Raw genomic sequence first — 12,237 nt, forward strand, 5'->3', positions numbered from 1 at the left:
TCTGCACACATAAAACCAAAACCAGCAGCTTTGAACCTAGGAAAGATGATGCTAAAACCAAACAAATCAGTTTAAAATCCCAAGGCAGAACCCCACTGTAGCATACAACATCGTTTTTTGCGGAACCCAAATCATCTTTGTGTCTGCCTCAACTGTGCGCAGTCAGGAAATGTCGCAAGGGGTTTGCGGAATGATTAGCTGCTGATACCAGTACAGGTGTAACCTTTTTCGTGTATTGGCTTACGTGATGGAATGTACACAACATTTCGGGGAGCCATTCTTGGTTATCTACCAGTCATCTGGTGTTTTTGTCCTGAGAATGTCTGGCCGGTTTTGGCTTTTAGCCATGTACGGGTATGCATCGCAGCTTTGAAAGTTGTGTGGATAATGGGATGGCGGATTGGGCAAGGCTGTTCAATGAAATAAGCAGCCACCGCAATAAAAAAAAATCAGCTTGACAAAGCGGAAGTCAGTCGCCAAGATTGCACGGAACTGCAGCAGGAGTCGTTATTCAAAACTTGTTCAAAAACCCACCCGAAGCCAGCTGTTAAGATGGCACGGAAACAAAGTGGAGGCCAACAGTTTGAAATGCATTAAGCCGAAGCGGGATCTAGCCGTGGAAAATGACTCAAAGCCAAGCCCGATCACATGTCATCGGAGAACTGCGGCTTCGCGGCGCCGAACGGAAGCCGGCTCCGTCCCCATGTCTGCTGAGCTGGTATGAAAGAAATTCCAAATTGGAGTTGTTTTATCATTCTGCACGATCAAATTGCCATGCTTTTATTTTGGAGTCTACAATAATTCTTGCTTTTTTCATGTTTCGTGATCAATCGCAAGACCGCATAGTTGTTGGCAGTCTGAAGCTCTTTTTTAACTCTTGACATTTACCTTAGCTTATAACTAAGGCAAATGTTCGTTTTGGAAAGGAGCTTTGATGTTGTCATTGAGGAAATAGTGAGCATGTCTCTTTGTCATAATTTGGGACTTTCCTGTCATTGATGTCAATACTATTATTTATATGACTAGTCAGCCGAATCTTTGGCTCTCCTCTCTCCTCAAAGCCGGCACTGACGACACATACTGGGGCCACGCTGACAGCAGCCGATGTCTGGTGGGCATCGTGTGAGACGCGGCGTCTGTGGCGCGTTCGCAGCCATCAGCGCCGATCATGGTGAACGCCGGGGCGGCCGCACGGCGGGAGCGGGAGCGGGAGCGAGAGCCGGCTGAGCTGGACCGACGGCTGGCACACCTGCCGCCGCCGCCACCGACCGGCGCCACCCGCCACCGGCGCGACTTCGACCCGCGCGTCAAGGATGCCTGTCTGCGCGACGCTCGCCTGCGGCGCGGCCTCAAGATCTCCAAGGCGATCGTGCTGGGCGACGCCGGCGTCGGCAAGACGTCGCTGGTGAACCGCTTTTGCCACCAGGTGTTCGACCACAACTACAAGGCCACCGTGGGCGTCGACTTCGAGGTGGAGCGCTTCGACGTGCTGGGCGTGCCGTTCAGTCTGCAGGTGTGGGACACGGCCGGCCAGGAGCGGTTCCGCTCGATCGCGGCCGCCTACTACCGCGGCGCGCGCGCCGCCCTCCTCTGCTTCGACCTGACTGACCTCATGTCGCTCTCCCACACCGCCCAGTGGTGCCACGACGTGCTCGAGGCTAACCCGGCCGCCAGCCCGCCGCTGCTCTTCCTGGTGGGCACGAAGCGCGACCTGGTGACGCCGCCGGCGCTGGCGCAGGTGCTGGAGCTGGCCGCCGGCATGGCCACCACGCTGGGCGCCGAGCTGTGGACCGTCTCGGCGCGCGCCGGCCTGCAGGTGGACGCGCTCTTCTGCCGCGTGGCGGCGCTGACATTCGACGCCAGCGTGGCCGCCGAGCTGGTGGCCGATGACGCGGGCCGACCTATCGGCGACGCCGTCACGCTGTCGGCCACCAAGCGGGACGGCGGCCTGCGCGGCCGGCTGGGTCGGCCGCTCGCCTGGTGTCGGCCACTGTGACCGCCCTCGGCGCCGTCCCTTTCCCGGGTGCGGTGGCTGTCGTCCTGGCAACCCCGTGTCCGCCTGTGCGCCCTCTCCGTCCACTGCAGCCGTCTTATGGACGGCCGGACCCGGACAGCCTGTTGTCAGCCATGACACCCTGTTGGTCCAGGCGCTCCGTCCACCTTGACTCCCCGTCCGCTCGGACACCCTGGCCGTCCTGGGAGATCGCCCTCTCATGCATTGTTTCCTCTCGCTCTCTCTCACTCTCTCTCTCTCTCTCCTTGTAGCAGGCGGAGCTGTGTTGTTTCCTCCCTCTCTCCCTGTAACAGGCGGAGCTGTGGTCGTCCGGCCCTGAAAACTGTCTCAGGAAGGCGGTCGTCTCCTATCTAGTCCTAGCGGGCGCGGAAACCGACGGCGGTCGGCATTCTCCTGGACCGTTTCGTCGTCGCTCTCACCGCCCTCCTCCGAAAGACGTCCTCCGGATCCTCCTGGCCATCCTCGAGGACCGTTCTGGCACACGCCGTATCAGCCCTCTGGCCAGCGACCCGGACGTGCCGTGTTCCGGAACCCTCCTACCAAACATAACCGTTCGTCCCGAACCTTCCTACCAAACATAACCGTCCATCCCGATCTTTCCTACCAAACATGACCGTTCGTCCCGATCCTTCCTACCAAACATAACCGTTCGTCCCGTTTCTTCCTACCAAACATAACCGTTCGTCCCGAACCTTCCCACCAAACATAACCGTTTGTCCCGATCCTTCCTACCAAACATAACCGTTCGTACCGATCCTTCCTACCAAACATAACCGTTCGTCCTGAACCTTCCTACCAAACATAACCGTTCGTCCCGAACCATCCTACCAAACATGACCGTTCATCCCGATCCTTACGCATTCCCTTGTTTCCACGAGTGTGCTTTGTGCTGTTTGCCTCAGAGTTGTCCTTATCTGAACGTATTGAGCGCGTCCGTCCATTGGTGCTGTGAGACCTCTGCGTCCTTCCGAAGGCGCGCGTGACATGTACCACGCGCCTGGGGCCGTCCCATGCCCTTCTTTTTGCTCATGGCGACGGCTTGTGGCCCAATATTTCGTTAGGCGACTTCATGGCGTCGTGTTTCCCATCGCCTGTGTTTTCCCAGTCTGTGCCGGTGTCCCCCCCCCCCCCTGGCCCCGGCTCCCTCCTGGTGCTGGCACGGAATCAGCCACCGCGCCCTGACTTTGATTCAGCTGCTGGCTCGCAGCTCGCCCGATAGTGCTCGCAACTTTGGGATAGAGCGAATGTCCGACGGCTTGCTGGATGGTCGATCAACATCTTCGGACACTGTGTGCGCGCTTAGTAAGCGTGGCCATCTATTGGTGTAGTCTGTCCGAGATGGTACTGCTGCGGATCACAGAAACTGCAAGCGTAGTCCATGTAATCGCACCTCAGTGTTTGCGTTGGCACCATATGAATGAGAGTGATATGTATCACAAAAACCTCGTTTTGCTTGGTTAGCACAGTGGTTGACTGCTATCTCTACGATGGCTTGTAATTTATTCCGTTCGAAGGACGGGACCAGGATGTAATAGATGTCATATTGTGATCATTGGTTACAAACTTCTTATCTAGTCATTTTGATCAAGTGAGGCTGGGTCTGCTTTGCCAAGCTGTACTGGAACCGCAGCTCGTGGCTCTTGACCTTTGATGTGTTTGTATATGGTGCTAGACTAGGCACCTAAGCATGTTTTTTTCGCTTTGTGTGGCGCTCTTAACAGGGTGCGCCTTTTGTATCTGCAAGTGCTTTCGTTATCAGTTGCCATAGAATGAAGGGCAATTTGTGGATGAGGTTTTGTTGAATAGACAGGGTTGTTAAATATGCAACCTGACATTTTTAGTTCAAGCATATCTTGTAAGCACCTTTCTCATGTACTAGTCATCTGAACGAGGCGTCGTGAGTTTTGCCCAGTCGATGCAACCTTGTGTGTTTGCTATTATCGCTTTGTATTTTTATATCTCTGCTGGATGTGTTGTACCTTGCGCAATGTTTGGTACAATCTGTTGTAGTACTGAGCCCTTCGCCTACCGTTTTTGTGTATGTCCCATACGTGTTGGGATTTCATGGAATAAACATGACACTTGGTCGACCACCGATTGCTTTTGGTCGCTTGTTACACCTGGTTTTACTATCATGTCATCAGCCTTCGCCGTTTCAGTTGGTTCCGCTGTGATTGCCGCCGGGAGAGGGGAGCGGCATGCCCCGGTGTCACTTCCACCATCTGCTGTCCTGGAGCAAAAATAGAACGACAGGGAGGCAGCCCTGCACGTCTTGATTTAACCCAGATCATTTAAGGCTACTTGTCATGGTTAGCCTGGCAACAGCTGAAACGGGGGTCAGAGCTGTGACCATCTCTGAAGGTTTTGCGTGTCTGCCGGGGGAAGTCGGCTGAAGTGGAGCTGTGCCTATACTGGCGCCCGAGAGGCAGCGAGATGCCATCCCGTCACCCAACAGAACATTGACCTGGGATGACCCAGAATGAAAGAGGATGATGCCGGCGCACTGGTAACAGCTTTTTATACGGCCTCGGCGATTTCCGCGGTTTGATCTGTTATAATATTGCCATGAAAATGTGTCTAAGCCACCACTGACATACAACAGGCATTTTGGTTCATGACATAAGTCAGCTGGGCTGGCTTGACTTCGATGCTCGACCTCAGTATTGCCTAGACAGTCACGTAGAGTATTCTATCTTTCATTACTTTGTACAGTATCGCGTCAACGAACTTCTTATACTTTATTTACGCCCGCAGAACCTTTAGCCCAGCGGCTGAGCCAAATATATCACCAATAAGGCATGGGGCAGTCATTAGCAAGAATACAGGTCTTGGAGTGTGAAACTCGGTGTGTAACCAGCAAGCCGTTTTGTAAGCCATTAACCATTTAGACAACCACGGGTGTGGTTAACAGGTGATACCACGTATTCTCGCGACCCCCGTGTATGTGGGGCAGATCGCGTACACCAGCCATTAGCTGGCTTTGGTGTCCACTGGCGGGGCCCTCGACCGAGCGTCCGCACGTGCTCTGCGGACGGGTCCTTGTGCGGGCCAAGTCTCGGTGGGGAACTCCCAAGCACGCATAGCCTTTCCCCCACCGCTATCCATTGTACGTCCCATAGCCCAGAAACTGCCAAGAATATCTGAAAAGGCTCCAATCCAAACCAAATCATTCCAAAGGCAGCCAGTTAACAGACGCGTAGATACAAGTGAAATTGAACGATAAAAGCGAGATAGACACGTGAATGAGAAAGGGAGAGAAGGTGCGGCGTGTCAAAAGTGTGAGATGTGTGCCGAGAAAGGGAGAGAAGGTGCGGCGTGTCAAAAGTGTGAGATGTGTGCCGGGGCGGCGGCGCGCTGACGGCCGCGGCCGGTCCGCCAGGGATGGAGCTGCGCGCGCGGCTCGAGCTGCAGCGCGGCCGGCTGCGGCCCGCCGAGAGTCGCGTCACCACGCCGGACGGCGCCGTGTTCGTGGAGCGCCGCGGCCTCGACGGTCGTCTGGAGCGGCGGCCGGCCGGCGCCACACTCGGCTACGTCGTCAACCCGCGGCCCGACCTGCAGGTGGGCCGGCCTCGGCCCTGGCTCTGCCTCGGCTCGCAGGACGTCGCGCACGACCTGCCGCTGCTGCGCCAGCTCGGCGTCACGCACGTGCTGAACGTGGCCACGGGCGTGCGCGACCTGTTCCCGCAGGAGCTGACCTATCTGGCGCTGCCGCTGCTGGACGTGCCGGAGCAGCCGCTGGCGAACGTCTTCCCTGCCGCCTTCGACTTCATCGAGGCGGCGCGCGGCGCCGGCGGCCTCTGCCTGGTGCACTGCAACGCCGGCGTGTCGCGCTCTGCTGCGCTGGTCACCGCCTACCTGATGGAGCGGCAGGGCCTCTCGTTCAGCGAAGCGCTGCAGCTCGTCAACGAGACGCGCCGCGTGCGGCCCAACCCAGGCTTCCAGAGCCAGCTGATCGACTTCGGCCGACAGCTGCGCGAACAGCGCGAGACAGGCGCCCGCTGACCGGTGCCGCGGGGCCGGTAGGCTGGCCAGCTGGCCGACACCGCTGATGGTCTGACAGGCCGGTCAGCTGACTGGTGGATTGCTCAGCTGACTGATAGACTGGTCAGCTGACACTGATTCACTATCTAATACCATTTCACAGTGCTAACGCAGTTGATTCGCAAGCTTTTAGCTAATATTACCAAGCAGTACGGGTTCTTGAGTTTTAATTATCAGTGTTTTAGGCTAACTTGGTCCGTAACGTGGTTGAAGTAACGTTGACAGTTGACTTGGTGAGATGTGTCTTCTTCGCACTGGGGTAGGGGGAGCTTCAGTTTGGGAGTGGCTCCAGTTGGCACATGTACATATAGAGCCCGATCGCGTTCTAGATCAGTTAGCGTGTAAGTGTTGGCCTTCGGCTGATGTGTAGAGCTGTGTTAGGGCCATCACTTGCTAATGCTCGAGCGGTGTGGCTGCGGGGTCGGCAGCTGGATGCCAACGGCTGCAGGATGTCTGGCAGGGTATCCAGGATACGCGGATTGGACTCGTGCATCTACGGTATCGGTGATTGTTTGTGCGTTTTTTTTTTGCCGGCTTGTGGCATAAGCTATCAGGTTATTGCGGTTGTGAAAGATTTCTTGGTTGACACCGATGTGTTGGATTATTTCACATCCTGTTTGATATGAAAACAGGCTTAGCGCTGTGGTATGTATCGTATATTAGGCTTGTTGCCGAGATATTGATCACTATCCGTGGCCTTTCCCTGCGTATCGTGTGCTTGAGTGCTCTAATCTGTGAAATTGTCGATAGGCATCTGATGACCCTCTGTCGTTGCCATCGCGGTATCCGTAGTCGTGTCAGCTGTGTTATGTTGCGACGGTTATTTCTCGCCGTGTCTGTCTTTTATGGAACCTCGAGCTTACTTTGCCGGAGACGACAGTGTGTATGGTGTGCGCAGTGTGTGTCACGGGAAAGCGCGACACGGGCAGCGTAACGTCAGTGAGTTCCCTAAGCGACCATTGTCCGAATGGAGGCTCCGACAACAGACGTATAGTGTGAGGTACAGCACGCGACGTGTTTTGGGGCCCGGTGTCGGCGTGAGTGTAACCATGGTGCTTTCGACGCTGGTACGAAGGGCTCTGCATTCAGTTCGTCGCACTTGACCGTGATGAAGGCCCGTCTTCCATCGCCGGCCCGGACAGCTGCATGCCACTGCTCCGAAGCTGGTCAGGCTGGCTCGTCCAGATCCTTGGCTCCGATATCGCTCCGCTGACAGCGCTCAGCGGCCGTTGCGCAAGAGTTGATGGTTCCCAGTTCCGTATAGTTCTCACGCCCAGTGACAGTAACGTTGAAGGACGCAAATGCTCCGCTAAGCCGGCCGGCCGGGGCTGCGCCAGCGCAGTGCCGCTGAGCGGCGCCCAGCGACGCCCGGAGTCGGTGCCGCTGCCTGCCCGTGGCGCCAGCGCTGTCACTCGGACCGGTCCTATCTGCGTCTTATCGGTCGACTCTCGAGCCGGCGGGCTCATGATGCGGGGGGCTTCGGCAGGTGTTATGACTGGCCATGGTGCACTGGTACTGCTCACGCTTTCATTGGCCTCGGGTGACGTGGAGAGACGCGGGCAGTGACAGGGTCGCCGTGTCTTCGAACTGGTGGGTAACTTCTCTCAACTCTAACATTGCGATTGCTGCATGAGTTGAGATCGTGCACGACCCATCTCGTTTGTTTGCTAATTTTTCGGACAGCCTGCGCTTTAAATAGGCAAATGCTTTGTTGCGTACGCACATTTGTCAGCCATTAATGCTTTTCAATACATATGTCGATGCAACTTAGTTTTGTAGTGTCTTTGGTGGGATCGGCAGCTCTGGTCACATGCGCGTCCGCGGCACTGTGAGCGACACGCACGACCCTCAGCCAACCCCCAACCGAGTCATATGGGTACGGAGTCATGCAAAATTATGCGCACGTGAATCCGAACTCGTCGCTGTTGGAAAGGGATTCATTGGGGCCCTGCGTCAAGCTCCACGCGTCCTCATCAAGACTGGCTGCACCCCTGCACGCACCCTTGCTCGGCACCCGACGGCATGCCATCTCAACCGTCAGGGCTGGGCGGCTTATGCACCAGCCGTACAGCCGCCTCAGGACTGCCGCCTCAGATATCGCCACCACGATGTCGGCTCCCAAGGTCGGCATGGAAGGCTCAGCACTATCATTGACCGTTTGGATGCGACAGTGGCGTAAGTGGCTGGATGCGACAGTGGTGTAACTGGCTGGATGCGAAAACGGTGTCACTCCGATGCTTCTCAGGATGTCGTGTTATCTCATGTCGCCGCCATTCAACTGCGAATTGGAGCGCATGGCTACCTCACCCATATTTAGCATAGCTTTCCGGCACATGCACGTTGGCAATGGCCCGTGCCACTCCGCCGCGTCAGAGCGGCACGGGTGTCCATGTGTATCCTTTTGAGTGGGCCACTGGCCTCCAATGTCGGATTTGCCCCCCCCCCATTTTTCCAATGGTGGGTAACCCAATGGCACTTAGAACGAGCAGGACATTAAAATCGGTGATCGAAATGAAATAAGTTGTAAAGAACGGTTCTGCTAATTGTTTCATAGGTAAAATGAACAAAGAAAGTGAACACTTCGGTGTAATATTCAGCTAAGTGCAGCTGACGGGGCTAATCACTCATCTAAAGCTCCGCGTTTGTAGCGAGTTACTTTTTGAGTCGCGCATAAAGCATAGGTAGAATTACGCAGTTGAATGGCTCGTTGACTTTGGTCTAGTTGTGTTCAGTTGCCCGAGTGTTTGGCATTGATCAGTGGCGTTTCAATTTCTGCGAACTGCAGCAAGCTCCGTTATTTTGTCACATCTTGTCGGAGGCTGAAAACGAACAGGTCTAACGTTAAGATCCAATAACGTGAAGTTATTAACTGTCTACGTCCGGAGGAAACCTTAGAATGTGCCGGGCTTCACTTTAGCGTGAATATTCGATGAAACTGATAAGAAAATCCGACGACCGATACCATCCGACTAAGCTGATGGTGGCAATCGATCGCCACTGACCATCAAAATAACGGCAGCTGTGTTGAACACGCCAAACGCGGTGCTGAGTTACAGCCCGCTTTGCGTCTACCAGCCTGGGATTCCGTGTCACGCTTTAGTACTCGCGCACATAAACTTGGACTTTTTACTCCCGAAGCTTTACACGTCCCGTGTCTTAAGCCACATAAATCCTGCGTCGACTACCGAAACCTGGTTTCGACGATGGACGCCAAACGAACAGGGAGGGGGGGGGGGGGGGTAGGGGTGCCCCAGCCCCATAACGCGGAGAGAAAACTGGGTTAAATCCGCGGTAAATTCTGCCAGTTAGTGTATTCAGGGCCAGGTTTTCCCCGCCCAGCCCCAAGCCCATTTTTGCGCAGTTCCACCCCTGTGGTGGAGGCTTAACGTCCGTGACACGCGACGGATTCGCCACCAGATTGCTTCAGCTTCAGGTCTGAGACTCAGGGCCCATTTCCCGAGCAGGGACAAGGCCAGGCCCGCCATTGACACCGGGCGAGCCCTCAATCAGTGAGAGACCCTCTGTGTCGGTCAAGGGCCCACAGTACCTATCAAGGGTCATGTATTGGCAAGGTGCCCGAATCTGCCGGGGGCAATGTTCGAGAGGGACCGTACAGGTTCCCGAAGTGACCTGCGATACCGACGATCAAGGGCCGGATTGGAAGGCACCGTGATTTGGTGATAGTTCACGTTAGGGCCCTCGTCCTGCGGGCGGGGCCCTCAAGTGTTGATCAGAAGGTCGCTTGCCCCAAAAGTCTAAGGTTATTTATCTACTTCTCGGATTCTGAACAAAGGATGAACATTCCCAAGCGAAGATGGGTTGGCCATGTCGATGCAAATTCATCAGCCAACTTTGATCTAAATCTGCGTTCACCATGTTTCTGTAGGTACAACGGTTACAACCCAGGACAATTCGGGCACATCCCCTGAATGCTATCGACTTAGAAAGAGTCTACTTAATCAGTGCAAGAGGAACAGCGTCGGCTGTTTATTCCATGCAATCACTGGACGACTGGTTCCTTTAGTTTATTCACTTCAAAATACAAGTAAGGATTTATGTGTCGATATCTTGTGAGTTCTGTGGAAGAAAAATGTAAATATTGGCATAAAGCAAAGAAAATCGTGTCCCCGAAATCAAGTGGGCCATATCTGGGGATTTATTTGGTAGGAACCTTTCACCACAAGGCCGCCCTTTGTCAACCCTGTGCCCCTCCCCTTACCAAGAGTGGCTGTGCACCTGCGGGGGTCCGGCCATTGAGCACCGAGAGTAAGGGTATATTAGTACAATCGCATGGTCACGGAAGATCCAGCTGAACTAGCAACGTTTTTACAATCAAGCTGCGTTGCACATGCCACTCACCTTACGGGCATTTCATTTGCCAAACGTTCGAACTGTAGCAGGTTGTGGTCGTTTTCCCCTCAGAGAGAAAAAAGCTTGCAACAGCGTTCCCCTGAAGCACAGAAAGCTTGCAATGCGTATGTGTTCAAATGAGTGGGGAAAGCCGTTCTGAACAGGAGGGAATCTACTTAAGCGTATTTGGGGAAAGGCTGAGAACCATTTTCGGAACTGATGTGTGGAGGAATGCGTATGTTTCGTTTTAGATTAGCTGAAATGCATACGTTTTATCAACGCAGCTTTGGTGTACTGAAAACCACCGTGTAAACCAGCTTTAATAGCAACAGATATTGTAGAAACCGTTAAAAACCTTTGCATCCAGCGTTCACTAAAAGCCTACTGACGTCGGCAAATGCCTGAACGGAGAGAGCATGTGTCCCGACAGGTAAGAAACGAGTGTTGCATTGGCTCACATCCACCGTACCTTTAAACATTGCTTGTCATGGCCCTTTGTTCACCAGGAGCTTAGATAAGCCAAGCAAAACGAAGCCGACAACGATTACGGCCCGTGTACTGTGGAAGATCAGATCAGCGGTACGGCCCGTGTACTGTGGAAGATCAGATCAGCGGGACACGTCACGGTACCTAAATCCAAGACCAAAAACAACACCAGAACACGAACCCCCCGTTCTTTAAAAACATGGGTGTCCCCTGGTTACAAATCTGACCACAATCCCTGCACAATACTGCCCATCACAACTGGCCAACGAAGGATCCCAATGATAGCATCAAACTTAACATCTGTTACCATAGTCCAACCACATCCTCCCTGATCATGAAAAATAGCCCTCCATGTGATTTGACTCCATTCAAAGGAGGGAATATCATGTGTCACCATAAACGCAACATACGGGACTGTGCGCTCGTACCTGATAATGTGTACATTGACCTCACAACAGCGATGCTCTCGACGTCCGGCCATGCACCAACAAATCGGCAGTCACGCGCGCACGCCCACACGGAGACCCAATACAAAACCCACTGACACGCCAAATGCTTAACAACACAACAACCATCGCACGCAATACATAGAAACGAAGACTCATCGCTCTAGAAACTATCAGAAGACTGAGACTCATCGTTCTAGAAGCGATACACACCCACAAAGAGGACCCTTTTATAAATGAACGTATGGACGTGGAGCCCTCCATCTGTACGGACGGCTACCATTAGGGTGGAGAGACCAGAAACATTGAGTGTTTTGCCTGACACAGATGACCGTCGTCTGAGCATGATGAGCATATATAGTGTCTAAATGCATATGTCTGCATTGCAATATGCATGCAGTATGCTTGCTGTCTATCGGTATTACAAAAACCGAACTACGCAGGCGTGAGATCCACGTTGCAACAGCCACAAGAAAGCTTCAATTTTACAAATATGCGATTATATCGACTGATATGTTTATATACTTATATACATTTAAACATATATATATATATATATATATATATATATATGTGTGTGTGTGGGTGTGGGTGTGGGTGTGGGTGTGTGGGTGTGGCTGTGGGTGTGGGTGTGGGTGTGGGTGGGTGGGTGGGTGGGTGGGTGTGGGTGTGTGTATGTGTGTTATGGAAAACCAGAGCATAAGTAGGCGAAATCTGGTAAGTTTTTTGAACCTGTTCCCTTATGGCGACTTCCGAGGCCCCGCCCCCCTCCCTTATCATTTTGAGAAATCGACACCCTTGCAGAGCGGGCTGAGCCGCTGGCTGGTGTACGGCAAGGGGTCCCTCCGCAGCATGCCGTCGGGTGCGGGTCTGTTGCTCCCCTTCCCACCGCATTGGTAG

General features: G+C 53.9%; 1 protein-coding gene across 1 annotated transcript; it reads left to right on the forward strand.

Annotated features, from left to right (window-relative positions):
- Window positions 1-703: 703 nt before the first annotated feature.
- Window positions 704-7,825, forward strand: LOC119097526 (ras-related protein Rab-34). Its single transcript, XM_037220559.1, has 3 exons — window positions 704-718; window positions 1,154-1,959; window positions 5,452-7,825. The coding sequence occupies exons 1-3, from the start codon at window positions 704-706 to the stop codon at window positions 6,014-6,016; spliced, it is 1,386 nt and encodes a 461-aa protein (XP_037076454.1). The 3' UTR covers window positions 6,017-7,825.
- The last annotated feature ends 4,412 nt before the right edge of the window (window positions 7,826-12,237 follow it).

The sequence above is a fragment of the Pollicipes pollicipes genome, unplaced genomic scaffold (genome assembly GCF_011947565.3).
Source record: "Pollicipes pollicipes isolate AB1234 unplaced genomic scaffold, Ppol_2.1 Scaffold_4295;HRSCAF=5057_pilon_pilon_pilon, whole genome shotgun sequence".
Lineage (NCBI taxonomy): Eukaryota > Metazoa > Arthropoda > Thecostraca > Pollicipedomorpha > Pollicipedidae > Pollicipes > Pollicipes pollicipes.

Excerpts from the sequence above, each read along its gene's own strand:
- LOC119097526 (XM_037220559.1), top strand. Across the intron at positions 1,960-5,451 it reads GACGGCGGCCTGCGCGGCCG|TCGCGTCACCACGCCGGACG; the intron begins GCTGGGTCGGCC and ends GCCCGCCGAGAG.